Source organism: Melitaea cinxia, chromosome 13 (genome assembly GCF_905220565.1).
Source record: "Melitaea cinxia chromosome 13, ilMelCinx1.1, whole genome shotgun sequence".
Taxonomy (NCBI): domain Eukaryota; kingdom Metazoa; phylum Arthropoda; class Insecta; order Lepidoptera; family Nymphalidae; genus Melitaea; species Melitaea cinxia.
Window position 1 is genome coordinate 12,749,511 of NC_059406.1, and position 15,365 is coordinate 12,764,875.

A 15,365-nucleotide genomic window follows, 5' to 3' on the forward strand; every position below is an offset into this window, starting at 1 on the left:
CATGCGTGCATGTGATACTCTTCTCGTTACGTCAATAGAAGAGATAATCATTAAATTTTAGTGATCTGTGATATTTATCTCTACGGAAGCTAACATGACATCGTAATTTTGTCGAATTTTGCCGTTTTAGGAAGAGAAACTTCTCGTCTTCAATATTATCGACGAGAAAGACGATAAATAGAAAATAAATAAAACCGGGTGCCTATTTTTTGTATACCACGGCGTTTCCCTATTATAATTATATAATTTCGGTAATTTCTTCTTATTCTAAATAATAATAATAATAATACTTTATTTCAGACCAAAGTATAAGTCCATATTGAGTTAGTACAACAAGACAAGACAACATTCAGAATAAAAAACAAAACAAAATTATATTAAAAAAATCAATAAGTAAAAATAAAATTAAATAGAATAAAAGTATAATCAATAATCAAAAAAAAAACAATGCGTGATAGAATTACAATTATCTAATGTGCGACAAGATATAAAGCACAACACGAGCATATTGTTTTACATATATAATTAAATTCATTTACTTACGCCGTTTTATTTTCCATATTAGATTTTTTAAATTAGATATACACTTTTTATCTTAGCCAAAAGGCCGAGAACATTGTTAAATAAAACATGTGTCACTCGTTTGAAATTATACAAACGTTGGCTCATCCTGGTTTGGCACGATTGGTCAATAACCTTGTAAATTCAACTTTACGACATAAGAAATAAGAATGATATTCAGTTGTGATTATGGTTGATAATGTTTCTCTACTCGACAAGGCGAAGTCTTCGGAAGAGAATTTTGTCTCTCGTAGTGCGCATGTTAGGGTAATCGAGAAAATACTCGATGTAGACATTATCTCTCTCTCTCGTCAAGAGATATCTCTTTGTATGCATGCTAGGCCGGCTGGTAGCGATCGTTACTCTTAGTAGGGAATATATCCGCCAATCCGTATTGGAGTAGCGTGGTGGATTAAGCTCTGCTCCTTCTCCTACATGGGAGAGAGGCCTATGCCCAGCAGTCGGATATTACAGGCTGAAGCGTAGCGTAAGAATATTATGTTAAAAATTTTATGTATTCTAGGTACTAAATTACCTAGAAATGTATTTAAATAAAGAAATAAACACAGTTTAGACATATATTTATTTATACATTTTATAAATGTAATATTTTTTTAATATTAAAGCAGTCTCTATTACATATATCTTATATACTACATTTTTCATTAATCTACCGGTCGAGTAGAGATCCAAGTAGTCACATTGCACTCCATGACACTGGTACACTCCACAAATACAAATATACACTATTTATCTACATAGTTATTATGAAATTCAATATATATTATATGAGCGATATATTAGTTCAGTATTAGGACATTGTAGGAATCTGGCGAGGCGGGACGTCACGAGTCGTCGTCGAGCCTCAGGTCTAGTCAGGTTAGGTCTCCGTCCTCGAGGGCTAAGTCTCAAGTATCCTGCCAGTAGTTGTAGCCGGAGGGCGGGGGCGGGGCGTAGGGCGAGCCCTGTGGGGACCCGTAGCGCGGTCGGAACCAGGGCCGGCTCGTATACGTGTACTGGTTACTGGCATACGCGGCTAAATTCTGCCCGGTCGCGTTCGGGTAGGGATTTTGGGTGTTAGGGTAGGGATTTTGCGTGGGGACGTTCGCCATCGTTATGTTCTGCGGAACGTTTGGCATCGTTGGCATGTTTTGGGGGACGTTGGGCATCGATGGCATGTTTTGGTACGTTTGATTCGGCGCAGGTGTTGTCGATGGTGAAAAGTTTGCTTGTGACGTGTTTTGTGTGCTTGGGGTCGTTTGTGGATAAGATTGAGTGGGTGTTTGAGGGTTGGAGCCATTGCTGGGGTAGCTCGGGGGTTGTGTGGACGCCTGGCTGACGCTGTAGCCGGTGTTCTGGGATCCACTGCCGTTCGCAGACCCGTAATTCTGTTGTGACACGGATTGATTTGTCGACGAGTACCCCGCTGTAGGTGTCGAACTTCCATCGTTTGTGAAACCCTGTTGAGTTGCGTTTTGAACAGACGTTGTGCCAGATATCGAGTAACTATTATCTTGAGAAGATGACGAAATATAATTAGTTTGATTGCTTGTTCCGTTTGTATTGTCCGCTTCAGCGGTGTTTGATTGGCCATTACCGTTTGTAGGCGCTGGAGTTGTAGCTTGATTTGTAGGCATAGTGTATTGAACATTGGGGTTTGAAGGCATAGTTAACGCTCCAGAATTCGTTTGCATAACGTACTGAGGAGGCATGCTCGCGTATTGTGAAGTAGGTGTCATGTAATTTGAATTTTGCGGCAAAATTTGATGCACTGGAGGTTGAGACGCATTTAGTGTAGAATTGTTTGTCATTGGAGAAGATGGAGGTGCTTGAACTATTGGTATCGTTCCGGAAACTGTTAAGTTTGAATTCGCTAGCTGTTGACCCGCTAACGCTGCGTTTAATTGTTGTGCCGATAATTGAGTATTGAGGTTTAACCCTGCTGGCATGTACTGAGAGTTATGAGGCATATTCATCGGCATCAATGGTACGTTGTATTGAACACCACCTGGCATACCAAGTTGATTTGGCTGCATTACTGTAACATTTTGTCCCGGTTGTAACACTTGTTGCCCAAGTAGCCCGGGAGGAAGAGCACCTTGGACTAAGTTCGGATGATTCGCTGGTATCATGTATACTTGACTATTTGGTTGCCCAATCACTGTCGGCATTTGACTGATATTGAGTGGATTTTGTAAAACAGTCATTCCTTGCGGAACTGTTATCATTTGAACGTTTTGTGCTGCGCTTTGTATTTTATTAGATGTCAAATCTTGTTTCTGTCCATCTTTACTCGTCTGTATTTGTATAGCGTTTCTATCAATCTGCTTTATGTACATTCCTGTTCCGTCTTGGGTTACTGTGGACGCCGATACACTGTGAACAAAACACACATTTCATTAAATGTTATTTCAAGTAATTACTTAAAACTAAGCTTTTTTTAAATAGACACGAAATATTGACAAACTAAAATAGGAAAAATATTTTTACATGTGTCATCATTTAAGAAAATATGACATTCTTACTTATTTAAAACTCACTTTGTTTGTTGTCCAGAAGATACGTGGATGATGGTCCCGTGAGCCGGATTAATTTTCATACCCATGCTGACCATCGTATTGTCTCTAGCTGTTAAAATGTTTTATCGTGTACATTATAAAAAATAATTCAATTTTACGCAACGCATATCTGCATTAATGAAACTACGCAATTGCACATCTTTATGTATAATCAAGACAGGTGACAGCTGACAGGAGACAGGTGACAGGTTCCCGATGTCTTATATGGGTTAAGGCAAGTTCAAACAGATTCTGTAGAAAAAAACATTATTATTTAGGTGTTGTTGGTTGATCTTGAGAATATTCATATTAATCCGACTTTCGGAATCTTGTGATGACCCTGTAAAGAAAATTAATAATTATAGGAAACAAACAAAAATTGTGTAAAGTTTTGAAAAGCACCACGTCCGCTAACCCAACGAACCTTACTCTGTAATGACAATATGGAAGAAAAATTCTGTTTACAAAATATAAACCCATAAATAATAATCAGTTACGCTTCTCGACCAAAGTTTTAAGTGAAAATTTCATTTCAAATTTTACTAAAACTTTTATTTCACTTACGCAAGGTATTGTTTACGCTTTACGCTTCACAATAAGCTATGTAATTTTGTTGCGCAACAAAGAATATTGATAAAATTACTTATATCAAGTTTATACGCAAATTGCAAAACAATACGCTTTTCCTTAAATTAAAAAAAGCACTTTTTATCATTGCTGGTTTGATTAATGACTTAATTTACTGCCACTCCATTGGAAAGAGATTTTTGTCGAAATTAAAGCAATGTACATCCGGTCTACAAAGAAGCTTATACCTGCAGAAGATTCTCGTTTACAAAACTAACTTAGACATAGTATATACTAAAAGTAGCTCCTGCTAGCCCAAATCTAAAAACTCGAAAATGTAAAAATAAACAGACACTAGAATACCAGCTGCCAGGAATTCCATTATCTGTCTACCTGCACAAATGGACAAAATCAACACAATTAGAATAAGAGCAAGAAAGAAAATGTAGAGTAACATCTGCAGTTACTGTTGACACGGCACAACTCTAACAGCTGAAAATAAAATATGAAACAACCGTCTTTCCTTTAAAACTTGACGCAAAACTTTGTATATTTACGCATTTTTTTTTATTTTTACTTCGGTACATCTGATTGGAATTAGGTACGCTAAATTTTTTGACGCAAATTAAACGCTCGAAAGTTTTGCATTTTTATTGTTCCATTAAAAATCTAAACAGCATGATCGTGTAAGGTAGAATTAAAAATGTTGAAATTTGAAATAACTAGTGATGACTTAATAAGTATGAAACAAAATGAAAGATGCTCTCCAAATTTCCTTTTCAAAGTTTCAAATATGAAAGTACCTAATTGAATTTTGGGGGAAAGCTCGGATCATCGGTTGTTCCTAGAAATAAAAGTTTAAAAAAAAATCTAGCAGTCTGGTCTGGACCTACAATACAACAAAACACATTACATAATGTATATAACTCATGACCCTTGCAAAGAAGAACCTGCTTAAAATAATCTAAAGAATAAAAAGGCATCTTCCTATATCTTCTGAAAGAAATTCGCTTAGCATTATTTTTAGCAATTAAAATGTTTAAGGCTTTTAAAATGGAAACGCTGATTTAAGCGTAATACATTTATATTAATAACTACAAGAGCGGATTGGTTAGTCGTTACGAGTTTTAAACAATTTATAACCGAGATAAGTAAAATGAAAGTTGTACTTTCTATATTATACATATTTAGGGTTGCCATAACTAAATAATCAGCAAATCTTAGTAGTTCTTTCGTCAGTATGAAGCTAAGTATTAACATCTTACATCAACTTTTTAAACTATGTAAACTTGACTAGGATCCCGACGATAAAAAGAAAAAATTATTGTTCATTAAATAATTGTAAATAATAAAAGAAAATAAGTCTTGTCTGTGTGTATGTTATATTTAATCAATAAGTTGTTTGAATTTTTTCAAATTTTATATAACATGAAGATATTAAAAACTCAACTCTGGAAAATAGACTAATTTAAAGTAATTTAAAAATAGTATATAACAACAACCTATTAATCATCTAAAAATATTTTTAATGTTTAATTAAATTTTTAGTCCATCACTAATAAAAAAAAAAAAAAAACATTAAATTACAACAAAAGAAACAAGGTGGTATTTAGAGTCATGACAGCCCTGTACATATTCAAAATGAATTCAAATTTTATACTATTTTAAAATCAAACAAGTCACAAGACAATCTCGGATATAAAGTGCAAGTTTAAATCTTCAATACCTGCGGCAGCGGTCCACGATCTGGAATCTCTTGATGAGCTCTTGTCCTGGTTTACATGAGACCTGCGGCATCGTATCGTTTCAATACACAAATTATACATCACACAATATCGTATATATTAATAAAGCCCCAATGAGACCAAACAGTCAAAGCCGTCGTCCAAGGCCGGTTAAGAATGGCTAAAATACTCATCCTATTAAAAGGCATGCAGGTTTTTAAATATAAGAATTAATTTCAATAATAATTTATACTTTCACTAATTATGAATAGAAAGATCATCCAGTGATTTAGAAAAATTTTGATTTTAAATTTTCCTGAACTGGTTGGAATGATTCTAAATTTGGTTAAAATCGACGCGACCTGCTCCAGTAATTTAGATGCGATGAGATATCTGGCTAGGATAGTGATCTTTAATGGGCAAATGTACATATTTTTTACTACAAATTAGTCTGAATGTAATAAAACATTTTTTCATTTCTACTCGGCTGCTTCTGAGTGCTGCTTTGTACTACTTTCACAACATTAAAGATCAGAAAACATTGCTCCTGTGATCTGAAAAGAAAACTTTATTTAGTGTATTAACCAAAAAATCACTCACCCAGCTGGCGCAATCGGTCGCAATTGCAATTGGCTTGGTGTTCCATCGGATAACCTTTTTTGACCTCTAGACTCTTGACTCGAATTTTTTGTAGGGGTCGACGAACTCTGAAAATATATTATATACTTATTAAATTATGTTAAAGTTAAAAACGAAAATGATTGACATCGAAAAGCCCAAAAACCAATTAATTTAGAGGCTAGTGCGGGAAATGTGACAGAAGGTACAATTAAAAATGACTAAACAAAACATATGGGTATTATTTGCAACCAAACTTAGTGAGGAATTAATAAAAGCCGCAAAGAAACTGTTACATAGAATTAAAAATCACATCAAGCTATTTTTGAAGTAACTATTTTATATATGAGATTCCTTTACCGTCTACGATCCATGGCGCAAATAAATGTCTCAATTAATAGAAGCTAACATTGAAATGGGAAATGGGGGTAAGACAGAAGAAATTATATTAGTATGGTGAAATGCTAATGTAATATTTGCATTTGCTCACTGATATAATTTGCGGTGAGGACGCTTGGCCGGTAGAAATTATATTTATTAAGGACGCACTGCTTACTATTGGCTGTTAAAATGTAAAATACTTTTATTACTCTTCATATCTGCATTATGAGAGAACTTATAAAATTGTTTGGAGAAAGATTTATGATTTTCTTTAAACAAAATATTATTAATTTTAATTACTAAATTAATTTTTATTTCTATTTTAAGTACTAAAGCTCTTAAAATATTAATTATATTAATGCTGGAAATATTAAATCTATTTGAATATAAAATTCTGAAAATAAACGAATTGCTTAATTTTATTTTTGATTTAAATCAATATATTCAATTTAATTTCCAAAGGACATATCTGTCTATATGTACAAAATTTGATGATTTGTCTTAGTTATATATAGTCTATTCACATTAAGAAAATAGTGGCTTGTTTAAGTTAGGATTCAATATGAACAATTTTACTACAATTTATTGAGTCAAGGGTCTTGGGTAATTATAAGCTGAGTGACAATAGTTCACTATTTTCTTAATGCAAATAAATTATACATATAAAACAGTTGTTGATATAAAATAAACATCTTTAAGATTCCTGTAAGGTTTCTAACAGTATTCATACTCAATAAAGTTATAATAAAATAAAAATAAAATAAAAATAAAAATGTTTTTATCACCTTTTGATTTAACTGCATTATTGTACCGGTGGCCTGCAACTGTTGCAGTTGCAACTGGGACAGCGGAAGGGAAGTTTGTTGAAAACTATTCGCTGGTGCAATCTGTAAAATATGAATATTTATGACAATGATATAATTAAAATATATTCTACATAGATTTCACTATTACTAAATTAGACTATAACTACAAAATATATTTGGTAAAATTATTTTATGCAGATATTTGTCAACTAGCTTAAATTAAAATATATTAATAATATATAATAAGCTATTTCCTATTGTTATCCTAGTGTGCATAAATTGTTAAATAAATAAAATAAAAATATTTAAATACATGTTATTAGAAGAGATCTCTGCCAATTTTGTAAATTGAGTAAGTTGATTTGTCAATGTTGTAATTGATAACAGATGGTTAGTAATCAATGTTAAATAAAAGCTTCTTATTAGCTACGTTTCTTAAGAAATAGATAAAAACCCTAAAACTTGATTAAATTTCTCTTGATTAAAACTAATTCTTCCATGTAATGTTATAGAATCATTATCAAACAACTAACAGAGTTACTCATAGTTTTTTTTTTCGAAGTTAAAGAGTGCTGTTGTCCCTATAGGCTTTGACGGCGTCACCAGGTGGGGTGTCCAGGTATTAAAACCCAGCCATAAAAGAAAAAGGGAAGCCCTTTAGGAGCCCCATACTTAACCAATGTCATTTATACGTCTAGTCTGAAGCAAAATAAAATCTATATTTAAAGAATGTTTATACTTTTATTTTTTTCTCAAAGGAAGTCTAAATTATATTTTTTTATTAAATATTTCATGTTTTATCACAGTATAAATAATTAAGAATTGAAAGTTGCTAATATAAAATTTATATTTTTTTGTTTTATTATAATATTTTTGCTGTGTGGTTACAGCATTAAAAAATATAGCCACCCCCTCTCTTCCCGTGGGTGTCATAAGATGCGACTAAGGGATAACACAGTTCCACTACTACCTTGGAACTTAAAAGACGACCGATGGCGGGATAACCATCCAACTACTGGCTTCGAAAAAGAAAGATTGAAGACGGGCTGCAGCGTCTTCGGTGCAACAAAGCCAGCCCTGCTGTCACCAACGCGCCTGCTCAGCGTGGTGACTATGGGCAAAACACATGAGTTCACACCATTTTTGGCTCGAACTTGTGGAGGCCTATGTCCAGTAGTGGACTGCAATAGACTGATGGTGATGATATATTATTTATTAGGAATAAGTACTCACCGACACAAACTGCTGAGGTTGAAGGTTTGTCAAGCCTGTTTGATTTGTTGCTAGATCTTGCAACTGTTGATACGGTATCAACATAGTTTGAGACCCAGGGACGGTCCACTGCATTGTTTCAGCTCCTTGTATGTGGTACTTGACTTCTTTGTCACCCTTATCAGTACTATAAAGGATTTTCTGTGATGCATTAGTACTCTGTGCCGCACAAACTACAGGGGTTGCTGTCGCTGAACTAACAGTAGTTGTATCAGCCCCCGTTAAACTCGCCTGGGGAAATGACAGGCCATTTGGCAAGATCATAGACATTGACGATGGAACTCCACTGAGTCTCAACTGAGTGACATTCACAGGCTGCATGCTAGAAATATCCACAATTTGTGTTGCACCGAAATTCGGCTGCTGTATTGCACTTAGTTGCTGAGCTAATGGAAGAGATGTAAAATTTGTATTCGATACTTGAACTCCTGGCTGCACTATAGGTATTAACTGTCCGCTTTCCTGATTTAACACATACTGTTGCTGAGGTAGTAATTGCAAAACTGTCGGCTGTCTAACTGTCATCAAGGGTGTTGAAGCAACACTGACAACTGGAGGCATAACTGAAGGATGTGACGTGGTTGTTAACGTTGATGGTGTGGATAGTGCCACTGTTACAACAGGAGGGGGTACGGGAGGCGGAGCGGCTGTTGTTGTGAGAGTCGGCGGAGGCACATTGAGCGCAGGCGGTGGCCCTCCCGCTTGAGCGGCACTCCATTGAGCTAACTCTGCTCGAATGGTTTCTATGAGGTTCTGCGCCAGTGATCTAGCCGCAGCCAATGCCTCTGATCTTGTATGATGCAGTGCTAAGTGCAGGGGCTCGAATTTATCACTTTTCAAAACAGCAACAACTCCGGTCTCGGATCTTATATACTCAAGATTAGTACCATTCTGTAATATAAAGATTAGTAATCTTAATGAAAATTATATGTGAAAAAACGTGATTTTTAAGGTCGAATTACTTACTGGTCCAAGTATTCTCGATTTAATATCAAATGCAGATGGTGCATTGTCCAAGCCTATATAAACTTTATCTATGAGCCCACCAGACATTATTAATAGGTAATATAGTCCTATTTACCTTTTATTTAAGTTATTTTAGACGAATGCATCTTATAACTCTTATAAGCAAAGACAGTTGTTTTGACAGCTAAGAATATTGTTCTGAAACGAATGCTTTAAAATTTTATGAAACTAATTATAGCAGAAGCGTCTGCTGCGTTCGGAAACATATAGCACAAATTGTCAGCACTAGAGGCGTGACAAGCGTATTATATATTTAACTTAAAAGGCTAAAACCAAGCTAAAACCTAAAAATTACCTTTATATACTCTTTGCTAAAATATGCGAAATACAAGAAGTATAATATTAAGTAATATTTACCTCTTTTGACTCCACAAATGTTTTGTTTTAAGAATAACATTCCTCTATATGACTTTTTAGTTTGAGTCATGATCATAATTATTTTAAAAAGCAGAATAGAAATAAAATAACGACTTTAAAAATTAAAAAAGAAGTATTCAAAATAACTTAATAGCATAATACGGCGATAATTATGAACACGGAAAATCGGTATCCAGTTACAGCTTCTTTATTTATGTTGCGTGAAATAAAAAATCGACAAGAAAAAGTAAATAGAGGACATCAATTACTGAAACGAAAGGCAGAAGCTCTACGACTTCGAGGTCGGCAAGCTACAACCGAATTGGCTGCGATTCAAGGGATATTAGGGAACACATTACGAGAAGCGTATATATCTCTTGCAGCTGTTAAATTCACCAATGGGGAATCTAATGCTTTGGTACTGGAGAATATAGGAGAGGTAATCAGAATTTATAAAATGTCATTAGGCATACCTAGCGTCTTCGGTACAATAAAGCCAGCCCTGCGGTCACCAACCCACCTAACCGTGGTGACTATAGGCAAAACACATGATTTCGCAGCAGTAGACTGCGGTAAGTTGAAGTGATGATGATGATGAGGTATACTTTTGTATTTAAATTATAATAATATTTTATTATCAGGCACAAATTCGTGTACAAAGAGTTCCAGAAAATATATCCGGGGTACCGACAGCGTCTCTTCAAATTATCGAAGACATGACTGTAAATGATTCTTTGCGCTACGCTGGACTTGGAGCGGGCGGACATCGTACAGCTGAAACAAAGAAAACCTTCAAAAAGGCTATTGAGCTTTTGATTAAATTTGCTTCTTTACGAAATACATGCTTATTGCTTGATCAAGCCGTTAAATCAACTTTAAGGTCGGATCATGAAGTATTTTAACAAAAGTTGAGTTAAAAAGCATAATTAATCACCAATACTTTATAATTTTTCAGAAAGGTAAATGGTATTGAAAAAGTAATAATGCCTAAATTACGAAACACGGAAAGCTACATTTTGACGGAAATGGATGAAAGGGTTACTGCAATTGCAATAAAATACATTATTTTATTTCTTAATCTGCATAAAATATCTAATTTTTTACATAAACATAACTTTTTTTTTTTTGATAGGAAAGAGAAGAATTGTATCGGTTGAAAATGGTTAAAGCAAAAAAAAACTTTAGTCAAACATTGTCAAAAATAAAAAGTGCAAAAAAATCTGTCTGTGGTGATAGTGGTTAGTGAATTTTTACATTCAATTTAATTGTAATTTGTATGCATAAATTAAAAATAAGAAATTTATTAACCTCATCATTCAAAAAATTCACTTCAAAATTGTTAGCTTGTAAAATATAATTTTTTAAACTTCCATGGTCTTTATCAAAACTTTTACTTACACGTAACGGAAGTCAAGAATTGCGAAATAAAAATTGTTGTATCAAAAAATTTATGTATAATGTAAGCGTACAATTAAGATTAACATATTTATTCAAAATTATCGAAACATAATTCTAGTGTCATCTAAGTTTGTCGAATCTATCGTTAGGTGAAACAAAACGGCTTAAAGAAATAAGCTTTCTAAGAGGATGAAAAACGATTCACCAAAAAAAAACGGTGTTTTATCTTTTCAGATAACTCTATTGTACCGCCAGCATCACCCAAAGAATCATTTGAAAGCCTTGCGAAGATTTGGCCTTGCACACTAATGTCCTCGACTACTGTATCTGCTGGTGATTTCAAACCAGTGTGCTACCCACATAACTGGGAAGATGAAGATTTACTGTTTTAAACATTTCGCTTATACGTCTGACATATTTTAATAAAAATCGTCAAAGTTTCAATAGTGTTTTATTAATTAAAGAAAATTACGAGATTTCAAAATTGTTATAAAACCCATCCGTTATCTAGTCTCTCTTCCATTGGTTTCGTAAAATATTGACATCTTCTAAACTTTTCCAATATTTCACCCTAGAAAAACATTAACGTATATATTAGGCGAAAAATAATACTAGAATAGAAAATACGCTGTCGTTTTAATTACTTACAGGCCCCGTCTTTTTTATTGTCTCGCTATAATAAGTTACGGCACTTGAACCTGTTCCATATAATGGATATTTAAGGTGCATCTGTGAAAAAAAAACAAACAGTGCTTTTTTACCATTTGAAACAAATACTTTAATTAAAAAAATATATATATATAATAATATAACATATACATTTTTATCTGCTGTAACTGCCAAGTTGCGCGGTTGGAACTCATCTTTTACAAAGTTAGCGTCATATTCTGAACAGTATTCTTCAGCAGGTTGTGATGTTGCTAATTCCTCAATAACTTCGTCCAACATTTGCTCCCAAAAAAAGTCAGTTAGCATACGTTTTCGAATACCTTCACGGAAATTTAATTGCAAGTTACTATTAAAATACTTTTTGAACTTCACAATTTATTAAGAAATTCATATTTTAAGTAATTTAAGTACTTAATTTGAATTCGATTATAAATATAAAATTTTACTTCAAATGTATCATAGTATGTATTTTGCAATGACTAATAAATCAATTTATTGACTAGATGGAAATAATATTATTTCTTTCATTTTTTCTGATTATTGTATAAACAGTTATTTATTTTCTATAAAAACTTTTTAATTTGTTAAACTTATTGTACCTTCAGACTGTTTGGGTTTTTTAGGGAATTTAAAACTATCCCGCATTTCACTGCCTTGCCCGGGTATGCCCCGACCGTCTTGAAGTATCCAAGGTCTACTGAAATTCTTTCCCTTGCCATATGCTGAAGCCTCAATGGGTGCTTTTGGGTTGAGTTTAATACGTTCCAAGGGTCTAATTTTAATTTGTGTTTCCTCTTCAAGAGGTTCCGGTATATCAGCTTGTATTTCTTCATCCATTTTTACAGAAAAAAATGTTATTCTAAAAGTAACAAAACTTGATTTTTACTTACTTTTGGTTGTTTATAAGTTGCTAAGGAAAGCGATGGTTATATTTTACCAAGGTCAAGTCATGTCATCTATTAGTTTATGACTTTGACTACTTTCTCATCTCTTATCTGTATTATTAAAATTCGATTCTGATAAAAATATTTTTATCAATTGCCACTGTCACTGTCATATCCTAAAAATGGCTGAGGCTTGTCAGATAGCCCGAAAACAAGATTTGCCTCCTCCGGGAGGCTACAAACCTATTCCATATAAAAGATTACCCGCTAAACAATACTTCAGTGGTAAGTTTTGTAATAAAATATTTTTTTTCACATTAATCAATTACATATTATGTAACTTTGTAATAGGTTAGGTCTGTAGTAATAACTAATCTTTATTGCCCATAACCCAGTTCCTAAATATATCTTATACCATACATTTCACAAACTTCATATAAGTAGTCTCATTGATTATTATATTGATTATTATATTGTATTTAATTTATGTACATGTATTACTGTAAATCAATAAGACCCTAATACCCTACCCTATATTACGTTGTTTACTACTACTAAGTTTTTATTATCCTTTTAGGGTATACTATGTTCGCTGGCTATGCCGGCTTAACTTTAGTATCTATTTATTTGTACAACTTAACTGCTAAGAGAATACAGAAAAATGAAATTGAGATGCGCTCAGCCAAAATGGCCATATATCCTATGTTGCTGGCTGAGAGAGACAGGGAATACTTAAAGCAGCTCCGCAGGAACCGTGATGCAGAGGCTGAACTTATGCGTGACGTGCCTGGATGGGAGGTATTATTAAAAACTTGTTTTATTATAAGACTTTTTATATGACTAGGTACAGCTCACCTCACATGGTAAGCGGTAGGGATGTTATGTGATGGCGGATGGTAAGCCTTTACCTATAGATGCCTGCAATACCAGAAGCATCACAAGCGCATTGCCGACCCCACTCTAGATTGTTATAAGTATATAAAATAGTTAAATAATTTCAGCTGCATCAGCTACACTTTTTTTAGTTTACCTTTTTTGTTTTCATTTGTTCAAATAAATGCCATAGTATAATCCTAATATCTTTTTTAGACAATAAGTACCACTAATTTACTAAATTGCCCATATCGAAAATGGAGTTGATTGTGGATTGAAATATTTTTGCCAAACTACATTCAATTAATCTTAAAATGTAAAATAAATTATTAAGATATAATATCTATACTAATTTTATATTTGAATTCGTTAATATCAGGAAATATTGAATCGAAAAATTCCTTTTGTAGGATAGTCCATTTACCGAGGAAACCTATAGGCTATATATTTTAGTACATTTTTCCTCAAATTAATGCAGGTGAGACCGCTGGGCACAGCTAGTTAAGTATAACTTTTTGTTTCAAGGTCGGCACTTACTACGGTGAGCGTGTTTACAAGATGTTGCCACCAGACACACTGGTGGAACCTATTTTCCATGAATACTATGCACACAGCTCCCCGACCGAATGGTTCAAGAGGGCTTACATCAAACTGCGTTCTTAAGTGCTTGTTTTTAAAACAAACTCATCCAAAACTTGCAGTCAGTCTAAAGCTACCAAAAAAATTGATTACGTAATGAAATATCTTGAAGAAAATTAAGCGTTTTTAATCGCTGACTTATATTTTAAACAGGTAACTTTAGTTCAAACAGATGTTGAAACCCATTTCATAATGATTGTGTGAACGAAATTGATCATTGTAGTTACTTTGGTCTTAATAAAGGCTCATTTATTAGTGTGAAATTATTTTTAACTACCTTTTTATTCTTTTCAACTTTTATTTAGAAATATTAAAATAATAAACATACATACATAGAACATCAATTTATTTTCATATTTTCATTCCATAGATAATAATTGCAACATAATTATGTAAAAATTTAAAAACAAAATAAAATTTATTATTTTCAATAATCTTGACAGTAAGTTATAAATATAACAAAAAAGAGTAGTTTTGGAGCATTTTACACTGTAGAAACAGATTGTTCTTACTTACTAAAGAAATTAATCTATATATATATATATATGTTTGTTTGTATGCCCCTTTATAGAATCGCAAACTATAATTTGATCATGTCATGATCTTCAGCAAAGTGTTGTGCATAAGCCCACAAGTTTCTGAGTTGGTACGACGAAAAAAAAGCATAGCGACACGCGCAGGGTACAGTTAGTAAAACATAAATTGCACTTATTTATTTGTTACTTTTACGTAATCCAAATATTAATAGTGTTTTATATTGTAAAACATTTTAACCCATATAGTTTCAGTTTATAAGTAAAAAAAACAAAACTTGTTTTTAGTAGACACTTAGTTTATAAGTGTTCAATCTACTGAAATCAATGTATAAAAAATATCAGTAAAAACTTTTTAAACCAAAAAAAAAAAAACAGAGATGCACGCGTAAAAATAAACAGAATACACACATTGTTACTAATAATCTCCTTTTACCAGGGGTTGTTTGGAAGAGATTGCTTAAAGCAATAAGACCGCCTTTGCATGCTATCAGTGTTA

General features: G+C 33.2%; 4 protein-coding genes across 4 annotated transcripts; 2 read left to right on the plus strand and 2 right to left on the minus strand.

The window, feature by feature from the left end:
• Positions 1–1,159: 1,159 nt before the first annotated feature.
• LOC123659159 (mucin-5AC-like) lies at positions 1,160–9,540 on the minus strand. The gene is made up of 8 exons (XM_045594416.1): positions 9,454–9,540; positions 8,449–9,378; positions 7,195–7,296; positions 6,519–6,590; positions 6,011–6,117; positions 5,413–5,474; positions 3,102–3,189; positions 1,160–2,937 (listed from the first exon to the last, which is right to left on the minus strand). Exons 1-8 carry the CDS (start codon positions 9,538–9,540, stop codon positions 1,470–1,472), a joined length of 2,916 nt encoding a protein of 971 aa, XP_045450372.1. The 3' UTR covers positions 1,160–1,469.
• Positions 9,541–10,042: 502 nt separating this feature from the next.
• Positions 10,043–11,712, plus strand: LOC123659160 (V-type proton ATPase subunit D-like). Its single transcript, XM_045594417.1, has 5 exons — positions 10,043–10,309; positions 10,512–10,750; positions 10,826–10,907; positions 11,003–11,099; positions 11,503–11,712. The coding sequence occupies exons 1-5, from the start codon at positions 10,043–10,045 to the stop codon at positions 11,658–11,660; spliced, it is 843 nt and encodes a 280-aa protein (XP_045450373.1). The 3' UTR covers positions 11,661–11,712.
• LOC123659162 lies at positions 11,704–12,776 on the minus strand. The gene is made up of 4 exons (XM_045594418.1): positions 12,537–12,776; positions 12,088–12,257; positions 11,917–11,997; positions 11,704–11,839 (listed from the first exon to the last, which is right to left on the minus strand). The coding sequence occupies exons 1-4, from the start codon at positions 12,772–12,774 to the stop codon at positions 11,756–11,758; spliced, it is 573 nt and encodes a 190-aa protein (XP_045450374.1). The 5' UTR covers positions 12,775–12,776; the 3' UTR covers positions 11,704–11,755.
• Positions 12,777–12,953: 177 nt separating this feature from the next.
• LOC123659163 (NADH dehydrogenase [ubiquinone] 1 alpha subcomplex subunit 13) lies at positions 12,954–14,596 on the plus strand. The gene is made up of 3 exons (XM_045594419.1): positions 12,954–13,106; positions 13,399–13,619; positions 14,220–14,596. The coding sequence occupies exons 1-3, from the start codon at positions 13,004–13,006 to the stop codon at positions 14,355–14,357; spliced, it is 462 nt and encodes a 153-aa protein (XP_045450375.1). The 5' UTR covers positions 12,954–13,003; the 3' UTR covers positions 14,358–14,596.
• Positions 14,597–15,365: the final 769 nt, after the last annotated feature.